The 19,204-nt window shown below is 48.0% G+C and overlaps 5 protein-coding genes across 5 annotated transcripts; 2 read left to right on the plus strand and 3 right to left on the minus strand.

Annotated features, from left to right (window-relative positions):
* Positions 1-315: 315 nt before the first annotated feature.
* AO090026000687 (putative MYB DNA binding protein (Tbf1)) lies at positions 316-3,204 on the minus strand (the record flags this gene model as incomplete). Its single annotated transcript, XM_023235960.1, has 3 exons — positions 316-1,713; positions 1,773-2,953; positions 3,111-3,204. 3 exons carry the CDS (start codon positions 3,202-3,204, stop codon positions 316-318), a joined length of 2,673 nt encoding a protein of 890 aa, XP_023091126.1.
* Positions 3,205-4,510: 1,306 nt separating this feature from the next.
* AO090026000686 (uncharacterized protein) lies at positions 4,511-6,259 on the plus strand (the record flags this gene model as incomplete). Its single annotated transcript, XM_023235961.1, has 1 exon — positions 4,511-6,259. One exon carries the CDS (start codon positions 4,511-4,513, stop codon positions 6,257-6,259), a length of 1,749 nt encoding a protein of 582 aa, XP_023091125.1.
* A 5,746-nt stretch (positions 6,260-12,005) lies between these two features.
* AO090026000683 (putative serine/threonine protein kinase (Nrc-2)) lies at positions 12,006-14,165 on the plus strand (the record flags this gene model as incomplete). The annotated part of the gene is made up of 5 exons (XM_001822047.1): positions 12,006-12,885; positions 12,972-13,145; positions 13,200-13,325; positions 13,386-13,767; positions 13,820-14,165. 5 exons carry the CDS (start codon positions 12,006-12,008, stop codon positions 14,163-14,165), a joined length of 1,908 nt encoding a protein of 635 aa, XP_001822099.1.
* A 1,699-nt stretch (positions 14,166-15,864) lies between these two features.
* On the minus strand, positions 15,865-17,327 carry AO090026000682 (uncharacterized protein; the record flags this gene model as incomplete). Its single annotated transcript, XM_023235962.1, is given in 5 exon segments — positions 15,865-15,871; positions 15,909-15,937; positions 15,945-15,973; positions 16,111-16,800; positions 16,856-17,327. Coding segments are annotated over 5 exon segments (1,227 nt in total).
* A 100-nt stretch (positions 17,328-17,427) lies between these two features.
* Positions 17,428-18,183, minus strand: AO090026000681 (uncharacterized protein; the record flags this gene model as incomplete). Its single annotated transcript, XM_023235963.1, has 1 exon — positions 17,428-18,183. One exon carries the CDS (start codon positions 18,181-18,183, stop codon positions 17,428-17,430), a length of 756 nt encoding a protein of 251 aa, XP_023091123.1.
* Positions 18,184-19,204: the final 1,021 nt, after the last annotated feature.

Genomic DNA, 19,204 nt, shown 5'->3' on the forward strand with positions numbered 1-19,204 from the left:
CTCACGCATTTACATTCCATGTTATGCAATAAAAGTACATCCATTGTTCCATATAACCCCTGCCTGTTCGTGAATCACCTATTTACTGTTACAGAATGTCCCATATCGAAACCATATATGGAATTCCAACCCGCCATTAATCTTTCAACCCAGATAAAACCATTACATAAGAAGGGTGACCTTTTTGTAGCAACCAGATACAACTGGAGCGTAGTACGCAGGCGACGGACAACTGCCTAGAGCAAGAAAAGAAAAGGAAAAGGGAGAGAAAAAGAAGCTGAGGAAAAGAAGAAGGCGAGGACAGGAAGACTCAATCTACTGTCCAAGATGCATATTTGGATCAACAGGATCCTGATGATGTGGGTGGTGCTGGTGCTGATGATGTTGATGTTGATGTTGATGATGCTGGTGTTGTCCGAACTGATCTCCATGCACCTCCTGACCAAGGGTTTGCATCAAATTCTGCTCAGCGGTTTGATCGAATGCTGCATGAGCACCAGCATCAGGTGGCAGACTGGGAGATGCAGACATGCCGTCATGACCGTGGCCTAAGGCAACCGGCTGAGGGTGTGCGCCAGCTAGGGCCATCATTCCTTTGATTCCTTCGACATGAGCTTTGTCCTCTTCACCTTGCTTCTTCTGCCGCTCTCGTGCTTCACGCTTGGCAGCCTGAGCGGGTGCACGAGTTTTTAATTCACCAGTAACGAACTTCAGGTAGTAGGGAACTTCGATTCCACTCTTAAGGAAGAAAAGTTTCAGGTTGCGTGCCTTGTCTTTGAGCTGAACCTGATTCCGATCTTTCAGTGCTTCACTAATAGTACCTCCAGGGCCAAACATTGCTAGAATCTGACTCCAGTGGGGCCCCTTGACACGATCTAGACCAGCCATCAATGCATTTTCCTCTTCTGTTGTCCAAGGTCTACGCTGGCTTGGTAGGCCTGACTTGCGGCTACTGGGGGATGACTTCGCCGATGCTGCCATACGAGCCCGCTCGTAGAGGACTTGAGTCGGCTGCGACTGCGAATAATGAGGGATGCCAGGCATATACCCATGATTGGCAGCTGCAGAATTTGGCCTTCCAGGCATGGAGACTGGGGCGCCATGGTTATATTGTTGGAAATTCGCCTGGATTGGTCCCTGCTGAAAGGTAGGCTGCGTGGGCTGTGGTTGATAACCTGGGGGTGTAGGACTTGGCTGATACTGCTGATGATGAGGAGGCTGCTGAGGTGGAAGCTGGCCACTTGGTTGAGCAGGAGCATAGCCGTGATAGATTTGTGCACCTTGCTGGGTTGGGTGATGAGGTACATGTTGCTGCTGGGGTTGCTGCTGCTGTTGAATGGGATGTTGAGGCTGCTGAGGCGCCTGCTGCTGCTGGGTTTGTTGTTGGGGCTGAGGTTGCTGTTGGTGAAGCTGTACCTGTTGTTGTTGTTGCTGTTGTTGTTGTTGCTGTTGCTGTTGTTGTTGTTGTTGTTGCTGCTGCTGCTGCTGCTGTTGCTGTGACTGCTGCTGAGAGCGTCTCAGCCCATGGCCCTGCAATGCAATCTGTGCTGCACGAGCAGCGCGAGCAACGAGATCACCGTGCATGTTTCTGTCAACGGGAACGTCAGGAGGCTGAGAAGCAACTGAAAATTGGCCTTGAAGGGGAGCGTTGCTTGGCTCTTGCGTGTCCCCGCTCGAAGAGGATGGCTGACGTCCTTTGGTTATCTTTTTTGACTGAATCAAATTAGTACTTTAGATGCTCTCTACTAAAAGGGATAACTGGGGCATCGAACCTGCTGATTACTGATCGTATCGAAATTCTTGGTGACATAAGAGCTTAGATCCCTGAGGAAATCTTCCCAATGATACTTGTCTGGCAAGGCCTTCATCGCTTCTTCATTGTTGATATCGTTGAGGAGGATATCACGGCGCGACTTGGCGCGATTCACAAAATCAGTTTCGCTTGGAGCAAGTTGACGAGTTCCTGGACGTCTTTCAAGCAGACGCTGCTCTAAGTCATCGGGAAATAAGTCGTACAACAGCTCAGTCCGTGATCGTTCCGTGTTATTCATTGAGGCAATGAAAGCCTGTGTTTTCAGCTCTAAGAAGAGAGCTCCTTGTACCTTAAGTAGACGACCACCCTCCGGAACAAAAACATCGAGGAAGTTATCATTTAGTTCGGAGAATCCAATCTCTTGTGTTCCAAAGATGCTGGAGACAAACGAGGCAAGGTTGGCCTTCCTGATGATGTCGACTTGAGAAGACTCTGTGAGCTCAAGTTCGGTAGCAGACAGGAAGGACTTTTTGGTTGAATACACTTTCTTGGTGTGGTCAAAAAGCGACCTCATGGTAGCATAAGCTTGTCCATTTTCGGAATCCGGCTCGGAGACAAACGAGGTGATATCCTGATAAGTCGATTTTGCCAGCAGAGATAGAATTTGGGTAGACTGAATGAATGTTAGAACATACTTGATCCATGCAAAGAAAAAGCGCTGTTCCAAAATTATGCTTACTAGGTTGTCAAGAATGGGCAAACTTTGAATTTTAAGGTGGGAATTTGCTTTGACAAATACCATTCCTTTTGGAGCCAACTGGCCAGAATTATCTGCCAATTGCTGCTGCCCGATAGCGCATTGTTCCTCGACCCGTTCCGCATGGTTCATGATGCTTGAAATGACTGTAGCTATATCCGTATCAATGTCCTGGTTGGGTTCCGGTGCCACTGCGCTTTCGGCAGGGGTCCCGATGTGACTAGGTTTGTCATCTTGGCGTTCTACCGTGTCGACTATACTAGGACCCAGGGCCGAGGCCAACTCTTCTTCGATCTGATTTCCTGGTCCTTGGTCCACAACAGTGGGCGGTTGTGGTAGGAGTGAGAGGTCTCCTGGCTCCGACTTGAGGCGCGGCTTCTTGGAGGCTCGGGGAGAGACTGCACCGTCGTCTTCCTCGAGGGGCCGGGACATTTTCGGGGCGACTATAATATATTGAGTTAATGCTCGGTTTCACGTCTATAAAATTATGTAGGAGAGCCTCTTGAGTGAGTTCAAGGGACAATAATGGGCATTCTGCCCTGCTAGTAGGAACGGCCGGATGGAGCAATGGATTGCTGGCAAGACGCGCACATAACTTACCATTGAGATCCTCATCCTGGGGGATAGAAGTTGGAGGAAGCTCAGAAGAGTCTTGCCCATCGACAGACGGCCCTTCAGCTCGTGTGTTCACCATGTTAGGAACAGTCAAGTCGGTCTGCATTAAACGTTGACTTCCAAGAGCAGAAATAAGGGCTTAGGGGTAGGGCGCAGGCGTAGGGCTTGCGAGAGGATGAGACGGGCGGATAAATGGCGTGACAGAATTTTCGCCGGGCGGAAAGGTGACCATCAGAGCCTGAGGCAGCCATGAAGCAACAACTCGGCGGTTTTCATCGCAGTAACTGAATTTAGTAGGGAGGAACACGGTCAAATTTCTCTCATTTCTTGCAGCTCATGATTTTTGTGTTCTGCTAATTTGGACGTCTACACCATAAGTCCTCACTACCTGGTTTCAAAGTCAAAATACATAAAAGTATGAGGTCTTGTGGCCTCAGGCATTCATTCCTTCATTTCGGCTACGCGACCATCCTGTACCTGGTCTATTCGATAGCTAGGAAAACATAGTATCTACGCAGTAGGCTTCTGTGGATCATACCACAATCAAGACCCGCGAGGTCAAACTCCCAAGGAGATTTCTATTCATCTGTACCGTACACGCCTGACTATTACGGTTGCTTTCGTTGGGATGCTACCTTCCTCAGTCTACACGTCATCGATAGACTATCGTTCCATAGTGAGATATCGTCTCTTGAGTCGCAATCGATCAACGATCAACAAGTTTATCTTGGTACTTGACTAACTTTTTGCAATCTTTTACTGTGTACCTATATGGAAAAACAGTCCACTGAGTGATACTTCCTTCCGGGAAGGGAAAGAAGCCACTGGCAGTCCGGTCGAAGACAACTCAACCGAGTGTCTTTGATTTCCATATAAGCCACCTTCGGAAACAAACTGTACCTGCTGAAACTGAAGCATTTGAACGCACTGTCGGTTATCGGCCTAACAGTCGCCCTGAGGCGCGCAAGCTAATGGGTTACTTGATTTGCTGAATACTTACTCAGGACCAGGCCTTCTGAAGCTACCAGTATGTACTATCGCACCGTTCCGGAGGTATACACTGTCAAGAGTATCCACTGGTTCACGGTTCCTATTACGAAGAAAGTATGAATTTATGTCGTCATTTTCCATGGACTTGCCAAAGTCAAATGGATGCTACCGGAGCCTAGGCCTCAGAGCCTTTATCCCAATGTTTCTAGCTCTTATACATTCTTCTCCTCCTCCATGTACCTGGCCTTAGTGAACTGTAATACACCTCTTTCTCCTATTGCTAACTAGGTGCTCTTACTCGCGCTGTTCTTTGTCTTCTATATGTGATTGATGAAAACCAATTTAATAAGATATACCCTTCCATGAAGAGAACCATTTGATACCCTCTGCCCACTATGTTAATCTCTAATTTCCATGTCATTACTGCGGCGGCAGCAATACACACATCCCTGGCTTCTGCCCAAAATCTGGAAGAGAAAGTGTGGGCAGTCGTTGCCTACAACCTTTATGGAGATAGTATCCCATCGGCCCTACCTCGTCCCAAAGCTTTGACTCCATATGGGGCGAATGAGTTGTATGCGGCAGGATCCGTTTTCCGGGACCGCTATGTTGCGATACATGACAATAATAACACTTCAAATACAAGAATCCAAAATCTATCGCCATATCTGATAGATGCCGAGGAGGTGGACGTGTTTTCGACCACTGATCCGTCAGTGGTTGCGTCTGCTCAGGCTTTCATGCAAGGCCTTTACCCACCTCTCGAGAAATCGCTCAACGCAACATTTTCTGATTCCCCCTTCCAACTTGCCAATGGCTCTATAGCCACTGCTCCCTTGGGTGGATATCAATATCCCCAAATCGTCACTCTTGATGCGATGGACCCTCGATCAATTAAGCTGGACGGGGATACAGGTTGCCTGCTGCACCAAGTTGCCGATACCGAGTACAAATACAGTCCTGAGGCTCAAGAGATCACGCAGGATTCAGCAGCATTTTATAGCAAGATTTACCCATTCTCTCTGTCTGGAGTACTGGATCCTTCTTCAGCCAATTATGCAAATGCCGTTATGATCTCAGAATACTTGGACTACGAGTCTGTGCATAATGAATCACTATTACATAACGTGAACCAGGATGACATAGACCGTGCTCGTTCTCTTGCGGACCGCTACGTTTTCGCAACGAATGGCTATATGGACTCAACAGGGACTAATGTCAGTGATCGTATTCGCACTGTTGCTGGGCGCACCTTAGCCTCAAGTATCCTGGATGCCTTTAACAACAATATCGACTATCGAGGGACCAACGGAAAAATAGCACTCCTGTTTGGTAATGATGAGCCTGCTGTCGCTCTTGCATCCCTTATGCAACTTGCGTCACCAAAATATGAAAATTTCTACGGACGTCCAACGCGTGGTGCATCGATGGTGTTTGAACTTTACAGTCTGGAGAATAACTCCAGCCCCGCGTACCCCGATCCATCTCAGCTTTACGTCCGATTTCTCCTGAGAAATGGAACCCATTCGGCTGACTTCCAATCCTACCCACTCTTTGGACATGGACCCAGCAATATAGCTATTCCTTTTACGGAATTTCAAGCAGAAATGGAGGAAGTTTCGCTAGGATCGACGAAAGAATGGTGTCTTCTTTGCAATTCACAAGCTACGTTCTGCTCTGACGTCTTCGATGGGCATCAGAACCGACCTACTAGCGACAAGGGCCTGAGTCCTGCTGTTGGTGGTGTCATTGGGGCTGTTGTTACACTTGTAGTGATTGCTCTCATCTCAATCCTCGGGTTTCTAGTATGTGGTTTCCGCATGAATCGCACTCGACGGTCAAGCCTCGGAGGCTTCAAAGGGAACAGCAAAATGGCAAGTGACTCTGATGTCACTTTCAAAAATCCTACTTGGGAGGATGTCAAACCAGCAGATACCAAAGAGACTCATAGCAGCGGTGCTGGTATAACTGTCGTGAGGGGACATGAGCGCACAGGCAGCTGGGAAATGAAAAGCCAACAACCGGCTGATAATAATAATCACACGGGGGGTGAGCAAGCCGTCTCTCCCTTTAATGAACCAGAGGAGGAGGAGTGGCAAATCCACAGTGCTATACGGCCAGTCACAGCCCGGGAAAGTGTGTAGTGTGCTGCCTTTCCATAATACTTATGTGCTATTGTTCTCGGACGCCCTTCGTTTCACTTTCAGGTCTTAGTATTTTTAATTATATGTATTCATTTATATTTCTAACTACTTATTAGAAGTGATTCTTACTGTTTATTATTTATGTAGAAAAGGAGCTAATTATCAGTCCCAGATCTGGTTGCCCAGTAGTGTGCACTTTCCAGATTGGGCAGACGACATCACTGTCCATGGACCTTCTGAAAACAAACAACTCAAAGTCTGCATTTCCGGAATATCTCCCTTGTGTTATTTCTCTTCAACCTCTTCTTACACGAAAGACACATGTCTTCCGTCTAGTTACGCTCCTTCACCTTTCCCTTCCTAAATCGCAACATGAAGAAGTATGACATCCAAACTCTACTGGCTTTGAGCCAAAACGCGTGTATAGAACTCAATAAATTCAGTGACCAGGCGCTTGGCTGTATGTACACTTGTTTTGCATTAAAAATAAAAAAAACATGCAAGCTCAATACTAACTATGCTCGACTATTGATCTGCGACGCAGACAATTTACTCCGCCACAACCATACAAGCACCAACGTTTTAACTGAACAGTTGGTCAATCGGTCAAGAACAGTGTCGAATATTTCACACCAAACTGAAGCTTCTCTAAACCGCTTACACTGTCCAATTCGTGTGCCAAAAGACCCTCCTCGATCGAGTCGTGCACAAACTGATGCGGGCTTTGCACGGTTCCTCAAGGATCATACATCCCCGAAGCATCAACGCGTTACTGCTGGTGGCCGTATCGTTCCTATGGAACCACAGACCCCTGCCCCGAAATTCAAATTGCCTATGCAGAAGAAGGAGGCAAGCGATCACGAGATGGAGGCACTCGGGTCTATTATGAGAATCGAAAGCGAAAGTTTATCCGGCAATATTCCAATAGGGTCAATGGAGACGAACTCTAACAGAAGCGACATATCAAGGAATTCTGTGAGCCCTACTGGAATCCTCCCGGACCTTGCAAAGCTATCTCTCACCAATGGCATATTTGACCAAACATCTCAAGGATCAGGATGCCCGCCAATTGTTCCATGGCCCGCGCCGGGATATGCCCTACCTTCCGGATATTCCGTCGCATTCAACAATCAGCAACTTCCTCGCGTTGATCAGTACCCTCAAATGGCTTATGTACCAGTGTTTCCAGACCAAGCGATGTATGGTGTTGGTTCGGATATGCACTCAGGCATCCCAGATATGTACCCAAGCTTGAATGTGCAGGGTCCTATGTCTTCTATGCCAACATCGGGCCAGCCACACTTAGCTGTGTCAACAGCGTCTTCTGATTTTACATCTTGCAGTAATGCTGCTAGTGCGGGCTCTTCCTCAGCTTTCAGTCAGAGCCAACTGAGTTATGAACCCGGCTATCCGACTTTTGCGCCTCAGGTATATCAATCTGTCGGTAGTCAGTTTCCAGCACCCAAACAGCCACAGTATCTCCCACCAATGTCCCAAGGAATGCCGCACTTGAAATGCTTGGACGAAGCTAAAAAGCAGTATGAGTCACTTTCATCCCAACTCTCTCGCCTTGACAGGTACATGGCTATACACACCTGGGATATAGACTCTCGGTCGAAAAAGGTAATGGTTGAACAGCGGAAGAGTTTGGTGCGAGAGTTGGACGTAGTCCGAATGTATAGAGAGCAGCTGGAACTTATCTTTGGAAAACCAAGCATGAATGGTTCAAGCGACCAGCAAAGAGTCAATGCTGATTTACTCGTACCGCCTATTACCTATCTAACAGGAAGTATGGCAGACTATCAAGGTTTCTTGGGACCAGTGTCTTCATCTTCCAGTGCGAGCTGCGCAGGTCAGGCATTGCCTACATACTTGACTCCGCCTACACTCCCGATGCTTTACCCAGAAAGTGAAGCTTCCATCCCAGTGTTTCCGTGGCAAAACTTGGGAAACCCAGGTTCGGCTGTAGGTGTTAAAGATATGTCCGCAAACGGGACTCTCGGTAATCTCAATTTGTCTCAGCAAAATGATGAAACGAGAACGAACCTAAACATAAATCAACGAGACAAGCAAATCCACACCTCAACTTTTAGTGATGAGTCTGGCAGCACCGGTGATGAACAGGCATCATCTAGGTTGCCATCGCCATCAGATCTTCAACACCTGTACCACAAAATCGAAGAGGCCACAGAGCGAGGCGAACCTGTTGGCAGACTGCTCAAGGAGTTATCTGTTGTTACCACACAGCTTGTAAAGCAGAAAAGGGAAGAAGGCAGAATATCTCATCGGTCAACACGAGGCAAACAAAATCTGCCGCCACTTCCAAGCGGTAAACCAGATTCGACGAGAATGACCACAAATGGCAGGCCAATGAAACCTGCAAGCCACCTCTGGGGATCTGAAGCCCATTTCCGAGAAGCTGTGAGGAGCTGCGGCGACACTTCGTCTACGTCAGACAATGAGGCAAATGGAAAACTCTCTTCATCCTGTGTGTCCACAACGGACTCATGGGCTACTGTGCATGAAAGAAGGTAAGTACTACTTCTTAAAGTTTGTTTCTTCCTCGATTGCAAACTCCTAATAATAGCAGCAAGCGCTTGGTTAGCATGGGCTCTCTGGAGGATCCCAAATGTGGGAGGAATCCAGAAACCATCTGGGAAAGGTAAGAGCTGCCCAAGCAAATACGTAAAACCTGCTCTGCTCACAAAATGCTTAAACAGTCCCCGGTCCCTTCCCAAATACAAAATCATGTCAGCTGAGATACATGCTTCAGGTGCTCCACATAATGTTGGATGGATTCAGGGACGATTAGAAGACAGGAAAGAGGTCAAGCCGAGCAAGAACACTACGCTACATCGTACCCACAGAGCTCGAGGAGGGGACTCGGGCATGCAGGATGTGAAGCTGCCAATATCGTCTTTGAATACCCAGCTCCTGAGCCGAAATCGAGGTTTAGTGTTTCAAAAAACAGCTGCTTTGGCAGTTCCTCAAAACGTCAACGTACAGGCCTATGTTCCCTCTTTTGACGGCCCTGGAGATGCGCCTAGAAACGAAACAGGCCAGCGAACAATGGAAACCGGCGATAGACAGACGCAGGAGACCGCATGCTATGATTCAGTTCAAGAGGCTAGACCATGGTATATGCCCAAGCAGCGTCCCAAGCCAAGTCGCGAGACGCTGCGTGACTTTTTTCGCCAAGTCCGAGATGAAGAGCGACGTGAAATGCGCGACTCTCACAATGAGGGTCAATCTAATGACCGGTAAAGCAATCGCCCCATGGCTCCAGTAGCAGCTGTATTATCCTCCAGGGCTTTTTCCCCTTTCACATGTTATTCTTGGTTTTCGCTTTTAGTATTTGACTGTTTTCTCTGAACACTACAAAAAGGGAACGAAAAGATTGAACAGGTAAGTGAGCGAATTGGACAAATAGTGTGACAGGCTTATGGATGACGATACTAACTGTAAAATAGGAAGCACGGTTGGCAATCGATACACCATTAGTTTGCATAATGTTTTTGACCCCCTTGACATTTTTCATCTTGGGTCGACCACCTTAGGAGATGGGGTTTACGCTTTTGTCTCAAATTAACGTGTTTGAATAATTAGTATGCATGATGTTCTCGGATGGATATGCTTCGAGGCTTTCGGCTACTCAATTATCTGGAAGGGTAGGCTCCATGTGAATTTGGTGACCACCAAAGGCTGGTCATCCTGTTTTTAGGTGGATATCTCTATACGAGTTTAGCATGAATCAAGTCTCCTGCTTGAAACTTCTTACATAGACTAAACTCTGCCGCTCGTAATAAAACCTCCTAGCATTAGCGCCGAGTACTGTATACATACACACTCACTCAACCCCGGAACTGGTTAACTTGGCGGGCTTCTAGTAAGAAAGCACCATCATTCCGTAGGCCGCATGAGAAGTGGTGAGTTACGGTTCTTGGCATAAATTCATCAACTTAAGACCCACTTATCTACTTAGGCTACATATGATCGGCGTGCCCCTGATTAGTTCGATACTAAGTACTTAGAAGCTGGTTAGGTAGAATGTATATCTTACAACAGTCCATAGGCGAATTAGATAGGCTTCTTATCCTGCAAGAATGTATTTCTATTGGTAAATTTGTAATGATGATGGCCCGGCCCTAGTCATCTTCGTGACTCGTAAGTATCGCGTTGACAACCCCGACGAACGACTATCTACAGGGCAGCATCCGTCCAAGGAGCTTAGTACGATCTGAGAGAAACTGATTAACAAGTAGTATTTTCTCTTTCAGGTGTCCGAGGTTGAAAGACGAACAAGGATACTATCCAGCGCATGCATAACCTTCTCCGGGTATGGGTAGGAGCATCATTATGCCAAAGCGGCGTTCACGGCGAAGTAGACACGCTGCGCTCATTGCACAGTCTTGATGCACGGAGAAGATGCCATCACCAAGATATTCCCGCGCAGCTCGAAGATATGTGGATTAGTTCACTATGCTAGGTTGTATTTTCTCTCTTTGCGAATCGTTGATACAGAAGTGACGTGAGCACAAGCTATATCATTACATCGATCCGCTACGGTAGTTACATTGAGACAGGTCTGGCAAGCGAGATATAGTAGCCTCAATCTGGGTCCTTTTGCATGGGTCTCGGATAAGCCCGTGCTCTGAATCCTTTAAGAAGTTGTCATAAATTTAGCTCTGAAACATCGGGTTCTGGTTGAGTTATAAGCTGAATGTGAAATATGATATGATGTATGGAGCGTATGTACGTACTGTTTATGTTTTTGCGTGGTGAAGCATTTGTAAACATTGTTTTGTAACTCAGTATTGATATAGATGACAATGAGTGAGAGATATTTTTATTTGCCAAGATGATGCGCCCAGCCACGCTAGTCCCGGTTAATTCCTTGACACTGACCAATGACTTGCAAGCGAGGAACCATGTTTTAACCTTCGGCTGTCATTTGGGGCAAATTTGAATTTCCTGAAGAGAGGAGAAAAAAGAGGAGAATGAATGAAGGAAAAGAGAGCCGATTCAGACAGACAAGATAAATGAAAACGAGAAAAGAAGAATAACTACAATCGGCTTATTTCTCTATTAGTAATCAGGAATGGTGGCAAGTGCTGTATTATTCATACAAGATAGTATGATTTTGTCGGAGTTGAAACCCTAGCCATGACTCGGCATGTCCCGATGTTGCGGAATGGTGAAACCCCAGACCAGAAGAAGTAGAAACAATCGGGCTGCGGGTGATATTGACCCGTGACTTATCTTGGAAATAGTAAAGTCGATGGCGGTTTTATTGACTAAGCCCGAAATTCCCAATCTTTCCTCCACGTCTCCACTTTTGTATTCCCTTCCCCTTCCCTCTTTCTTCTCTTTCTTTCCTCCCTTCTCCATTCAATGTTCCCACCCCGGGTTGGAGAGGATAGTTTAAATTAACACACCGTCCCTCGTTCTTCAGTTTCGACTTTCTTTGACCGAATTTGTGCCCCCAGTTCTAGTCCTCCGACGGTGATTTGACGGGTACCTGGCTTTCCCCCATGTCACTATCAGTTTGCGGGTGAACGTCCCTTTGATCGCAATCATTAGCACCGCCTTCTCCCCCGCCGTTTCTAGCCCGTTGCTCGGTCCCCTTCCTTGCATCGATCAATCCAGACTACCAACTCCTTCTTTACCCTCCCACTAAATTCGATTACTATCAACCTCGTGGAACAGCCACCCAATCCCTGGTATACGTCCAGGTGAAATCGTCGGCATGACCCAACTTTTTGCCTCCAGTCCGTCCAATGTGTCGAACGAGAAACGTGGAAGCTTCCCTAGCCTCTCTCTCCCGTCCAAAAAACATACCAATGAGTCGAGCCATCTCCCGACAAAGATCAAGAACTTTTTTCGCATAAATAGCTCGAGCAGCAATTCGTCTCATCACAGTCATAGCCACAGTGGCGATCGGGATAGAGAGGGCAGTCCTCACACCGGCGCCAAGACCGAATCTAAGTCTGCCTTCAGGCAATCGCGATTCCTCCCCACAATTGGTCGCAACCGCTCAACCACTGTTGCTAGCGAAGGTAACCCGCTGGATGAGGGAGTGTCTCCAACCGCAACAGCCAATCCGTATTTCGTTCATCAGGGGCAACCTTCCTTACAGCATCGCAATGACGGCTCGGAGCCTTCGTCTCCGCCGGACACTCCAGAGCTACAGGTCGACGGTGTCTCCGCCGCCGAGCAGGCCACGACTGCCAACAAAACCGAATTAGCTCGAAAACTTCGCCGCGTCGCTTCCGCCCCGAATGCACAGGGTCTGTTTGCTCGGGGCGACAATGATGGACGCCCTCAGACAGCTGAAACTGGAAACCAGCCCCCAGTGGAAGAAACCGACTCTCAGATCACTATCGCGGAGGATACAGTTGGGAGTCTCGCCGTACCTAAACTTGGTGCCGATGGCAAGATCCCGAGTCCCGGCGAGATTCGCAACCAGGTTGCCTTCCGCAGAACGTATAGCTCCAACTCGATCAAAATTCGGAATGTGGAGGTTGGCCCAAGTAGTTTCGACAAGATCAAGTTGATCGGCAAAGGTGACGTGGGGAAAGTTTATCTCGTTCGCGAAAAGAAGACGAGCCGCTTATATGCTATGAAGGGTGAGTTTGCCGTGGTTTCAGTGCACAGACTAGGGCAGCCAAATGTTCTGGACATCTATCTTCTATACCCTTGCTGACAATACCAGTCCTTAGCAAGAAAGAAATGATCAAACGAAACAAAATCAAGAGGGCTTTGGCCGAACAAGAGATCCTCGCCACAAGTAACCATCCTTTTATTGTCACGCTTTACCACTCTTTCCAGTCCGAGGATTATCTCTACTTATGTATGGAGTATTGTAGCGGTGGTGAATTTTTCCGAGGTGCGTATAGATTAGGATCTCCATCTCGAATGTCCGCTAATTTAGACTCTGTAGCTCTTCAGACCCGTCCAGGGAAATGCATTTCCGAAGACGCGGCGCGGTTCTATGCGGCGGAAGTTACAGCCGCTTTAGAGTACCTCCATCTCATGGGCTTTATCTACCGTGACCTAAAGCCAGAGAGTATGTAATTCGCTGATACACTAATGATAGTAGCCATTATACTGACGGTAGATTATTCAGACATTCTTCTGCATCAGTCTGGTCATATAATGCTGTCAGATTTCGACTTGTCCAAACAATCGGGTCCTGGTGGTGCACCCACCATGATTCCGGGGCGGAGCGGCAACTCGACGACGTCTTTGCCCACCATCGACACAAAGTCCTGCATTGCCGATTTCCGGACGAACTCCTTTGTAGGAACGGAGGAGTACATTGCACCGGAGGTTATCAAGGGCTGCGGACATACCAGCGCAGTTGATTGGTGGACCCTTGGCATCTTAATTTATGAGATGCTTTACGGCACAACACCTTTCAAGGGTAAGAACAGGAACGCAACGTTTGGAAACATCCTCCGAGATGACGTACCATTCCCTGAACACGGGGGAGCCCAGCAAATTTCCAAGTGAGACTTTCATTTTCACATTAATGTGGCAAGCGCTAACACATGGCTATAGTATGTGTAAGTCTTTGATCCGTAAGTTGTTGATTAAAGATGAGACGAAGCGTCTTGGAGCTCGTGCTGGTGCCTCGGACGTCAAGACCCACCCGTTCTTCCGGCAAACACAATGGGCACTTATTCGCCATATGAAGCCACCGATGATTCCTCATCAAAGCCGAGGAACGGATACTCTAAATTTCCGCAATGTTAAAGAAAGCGCCAGCGTTGATATTGGCGGCAGCAACCCTACCAAGATGAAGGGTGTCCCCATGGATTCGGGTCTTGCCACGCCCAATGGGGAAGTGAACGACCCATTTGAAGAGTTCAACAGTGTTACTCTTCATCATGACGGAGATATGTAATTCGTCGACTGACGGATGCTACGGTGATCGTACTACTTTCTCGGTGCATGACCGATTAGACCGTTTGAGCATCCCTTGCATAGCTCTGGAGCTCATTTTACGACGATAACGCATGAAAGATCTGTGTATCCGAAGCAACAGTTTCATACAACTATAATCTGGAGTACGGGAGCTTAGAAATCTTTGTGGGTTTTTTATCTTTTACTTTGTTGCTTGTTTGAAAAACTCGTTTGATTTTTCCGTTCTTTGATCTTCATCGGCTTGTGTCTGTGTACTACGGCTATTAAGCCTACTTCCTCTATGGTATGACCTTTCGGCTTCTTGCTTTTTTGACTATCCGGGCGCAGCGATGTACACGTTCTGCTTTTGCTCCTATTTATCACTCACTGCAAAGGGCGGCGTTTACGATTTCGGTTATATGGCAGAGCAGACTTTTTTGCGGATCATCTCATGCGATTGTTCGCCTGTGAACAGGCGAAGTAAAAAGGATACGAAGACTTGATTTGGTATTTGTTTTTGCTTGCATTGGTTTTTTCTTTTCTTTCTTCCTGTGAAGACAACATTTGGATGTCTTGGTATTCATATGTTGACAGGCCCGGCGCCATGACGTATGTTAGAGCTACAACAACCATGAGATCCATTTCATTGCATTTATATGGACGAACAGTTGTTTCAACACTGCAAATCTCAGTGCGACTTTTGCTGATGCTGGAGTAATGGGGCTGAATTTTGACCCCTGGAGATCTGATAGTAATGGGGCATTGACAACCTCTGCATGGAGTACCCATGACCCTCATTCTTTGAACCCTGAGCCTTGACCCCCAGTTCTGATGCAACATGATGCACCACCACTCGGGTGATTCTTGACACTAACCAATGGAGTGTGAGGTTAGAGGCGACGATCACCATTGCGAGCACATTTCGAGAGGCTTCACGTGCCTTGCCACACTTTAACCACTTCACCATCGCATGTCTTCCAAATATATTGTACCGCAGTAGGGGTAATTTTACCGCGCCGAGGAATGGTCGAAGGATGTATAAAGGTTAGTCTCCTAGATACTCTGGCTTCTCACATTCTTTAGTAGCCACTTGGCCCTATGAAAAGAGCCTTCAACCTTCATTGCTTTTACTACGAAATTTCATCTGCAAGACCCAAGCTTATCTGGCACCATCTCACCGTCTCACATGGCCAACCATAATAGGGATCGATGTGACGTCGAGCGTTTGAACATTTCCAGCATTAGTTTCATACCCCAGATATTTTTCTATTTGGAGGACAGTGCTTCACTATGCGGATGCGAAGCCGATAGGCTAGATCAGGTTTCTTTCTGACCCTAGTTTGCGATCTGAGCGTCCGTCACATCCCTTGGAATGTCCCAGCGGGTTTGTCTCCCGTGAAAACCTTCGGGATCATAGCCCGAGCGATAACTGCCATAGATCAAATAGCAAGCCCTGGTTGTGCAAATCCTGTATGGAGGTCGGCCGAATGGTCACTTCTGATAGGCCCCAAATGTAACTCGGGAGGAGGGTCAACTGAACTACTTCTCTAGTCATCTATCACCGTGCCACCCGGTTTTTTACCCCTTTCAAGCACTTGTACAATCATACCGGAGAAACCGATTCCAATTGTATAGGGCATACATAGGTGGTGGCGTACTGCACTACAGAGAAGAGAAGATATCTGGACCCCTTTGTTGAATCATAAGCTGTTATCTGATGGAGTTCCTTATTAATGGAGCATACTTTGCTACTTTTCCTCTGTAAAGGAGGGACTGGAACAGATTCGCATTCGAATGCACTACATATAACTATACGAACAAATGTCACCTTGTTTCTCAATGTGACTGCCCAGGGAGATTCAGCTTGGGCAAAGAGACTGTGGGCACCTCTGCCATATGAAGAGGAGCACTGGCAAAAGGGACAAATCTGGCTACAAATGGCTCACCCTCGGTAGTGACCTCTGTTGGGACTCCATGCGCAGCCCCGTTCACCACCGGCCATGCAATCCGGGTCGCCGCAACCGAGATAACCATCGGCGGGGCGCCACGCGCGTATATCGGGTTAGGAAGTGGGCTTTCTGGGTCCGTGTCGCGATTAGCCCAGTGTGTGACGATCTGAGAGGGATCAATAGCCACTCGCCACTCAGCTTCCTCCTTGGGAATGAGCATACGATCGCGAAGTTGGGGGTACGTTGAATCCGTTGGCAAAGGATCCACGTTCTTTTTCCAATGAGTGGGTGCTGTGCTAGTCTCGGTGTAGGCGATATCGAGGGCGTAGAGCAACGAACCCCAGTAGATGGAGACGGCAGAGGATAACGGCCGGTTTACGACCCGGACTTCAGTACCAAGCGTGACAGTGACTTGCGACGACCCGGTTGGAACTGTGAAATGGAAGACGTCGTCGTGTTCGCGCACTAGGGGGATTACACGTCCACCTGGCAGGTTGGCGCGCGAGGATGCCGTCGCCCAGCTAGGAAGTCGAGTATAGAAATCGAAGCTCTTTGTGGTAGTGAACTTATAACTGATTATCTGGTCAAATGGATAGTGAGTATCGGCTGTGACGGAGGCATGTCCCCCATCGAGCTCTATGGAGGTCTCAGCAGGGATGAGGAAGCGATGGATCAGGCCATTGCCACCTTTACGAACAAAGGCAGAGCAGACCAGCTTTGGGAGGCCTTGGTGATGATTTACCAAGCAGCACGGCTACATTATCTCGAAAGGTCAGCCAATAAATTTCGGGCATATACACTTGATCACATCGGGAAAAGTGCAGGGCTTTACATACGTAGTCTGGTTCCAGTCCGAAGATATTGCCATACGGGCTCACATCATAGAAGGGTCGACCGTCCAGTCGCTTGATCCATGGCTGATTGGACTGGGTTACATATTGATGGGTCCACCAGTCCGGCGAAATACCCCCTGGTAGGGCATTGAAAGCTGCCTGCTCTGTGAGATCGGCGTAGTCGTTGTCACCGAAGAGACGATGCAGCCAGGAGAGGGAAAACATTAACTCCACAGCCATGCACAACTCTGTACCTCGTTGTGGACCCAACCCTCCAAGAAATTCATCGCTCGTTATAGAGCCAGACGGGGTGCCATGGTAGCGAAAGGCCATGTCTACGGCCTCCCGGGTTTGGCGGGCGAGCTTCTCATCGTGGTTCATCCGGTATTTCTGCGCCATATACCGCAACCCTAGGCCAGTATATGTCAGTAGGGCTGATTTAATATGTCATGAGGACAGTGCGTGTAAGTAATTATCTGTGCTAACCTTGAGCCACGTTGATTCCATGTTGGAAATTAGGCTGAGGTTTAATAGACGCTGAGGTAGGAAACGCTCCTGGGACAAAGAACTTGGACCAGTCACGACCACCGATCTCAGCCCCTGTCCACATCAAGTCCATAGTATCCCAGATAACCGATCGGTTCTCCTCGGCTACATTCTCGTAGAGCCACTGGAGGGTGGTGGAAAGTTCATGAGCCCGGGCCAGCCCAAACTTGAGCGGATCAAAGCGATCTCCCTCATGTGACAGATATCCCTGATAATCATTTTGGATCATTATATGCGCCAGACGGGTAAATCGCAGCATAGAATTGATAATTTCATCCCTGCGTCCCGGCTCAGCCTGCGCGTGAGCAGCCATACCAAGAAGCAGAAGACATCGCGCCCACAGCCCTCGGGTTTCTTTGGTGGTTTCAGGACCCAACCAGCCATCGTCAGCCTGGTGAGTGATCACGTAGTCAAGAAACTGACTCGCTTGGGCTTTGAGTCGCTCATCGTTCAGGGTGTATGCCAACGGCACAATTCCGTTGTACCAGTAGGGAGCTGCTTCGTTCAGCTCACTATACTCTTCCGAGCCACCGAGCCAGGAGCTGTTCTTGACATAGCGGTAGAATTCGAACATGTGGCCAGCTAGCCCATCAGCTGCCAGTCGAAGTTGATCTTTCACCCATCCGCGTGGCTTGATTGCACCGACTGGGATTTCCCCATATTTAAACGACACCAGCTTTGCAGATGCCATGATAGCCGAATGAACCCCAGGTCTACATGAAATAAACTGACCTCAGATTCATCAGGATACGACTGGAGAATAAAGAGAATTTCTAGGAAAGTATGGACTCTGCTAGAAACCACCCCCCGTGGAAAAATGCTACTGCTCTCGAAAGAGATTATATTGGTGTTCGAGTCTCATGGAGCGGAACACACTCCGAATGGTGGGATAAGCTAAAGGATCTTCATTGACAAAGAGGAGAAAACAGGCGCTCTAAGCAAGGATGCTGTATTCTTTCATTGGTTGGCCCGTTTACCGGCTCATTGATATAACCTTACAATGAGACCTTGCTGATAATAACTGGGAGTAAGTTCTCGGATAAGCACTCTAACCTCGGGAAGTGATACCGAAGCCCCTTGCCCCAGATTTAGGACGATTGGACATAGATCTGGTAATTATCCGGTGTTGGACGTCATTGCACAAGTAGACAAAAACGGGCGATACGTACATACAGCTGTGATGCGGCTATGTGGAGACACTGAGTATATAGATAGTGTCCGATGGGACCAGATCCACTGGAACACTGCTCCACTTATGCATACTATTTCTTGAGGCATTACTACTCAGAATCACTATCAGGCCCATCCAGCGACGATATTGTCCCCTCTTATGGAATCGGTAGGGCGTTGCCAGCCTTGCATTCTTCGACATTTGCAACTATATCTGAATATAGTTCCTCTCTACACAGGCCATCATGATCAAAGCAATTAAGGAAGATGGCATTATTCAACCCCCGAAGTCGGTATCAGCCGACAAGGACGAGGTTGGTCATGTTGCCGAGTACAACGAACAAGATCATGGTGCGGACTCGGAGCTATCACGCTCACTGGAGTCCCGACACTTATTAATGTTCTCGATCGGATCGTCGATCGGAATGGCCCTGTGGCTGGGGTCCGGTACTTCGCTGATCAACGGTGGACCCGCTGCTATATTCCTAGGCTATTGTATCGCAGGTTCCATCGCATGGGCACTCAGCCAAGCAATCGGCGAG

The sequence above is a fragment of the Aspergillus oryzae genome, chromosome 3 (genome assembly GCF_000184455.2).
Source record: "Aspergillus oryzae RIB40 DNA, chromosome 3".
Lineage (NCBI taxonomy): Eukaryota > Fungi > Ascomycota > Eurotiomycetes > Eurotiales > Aspergillaceae > Aspergillus > Aspergillus oryzae.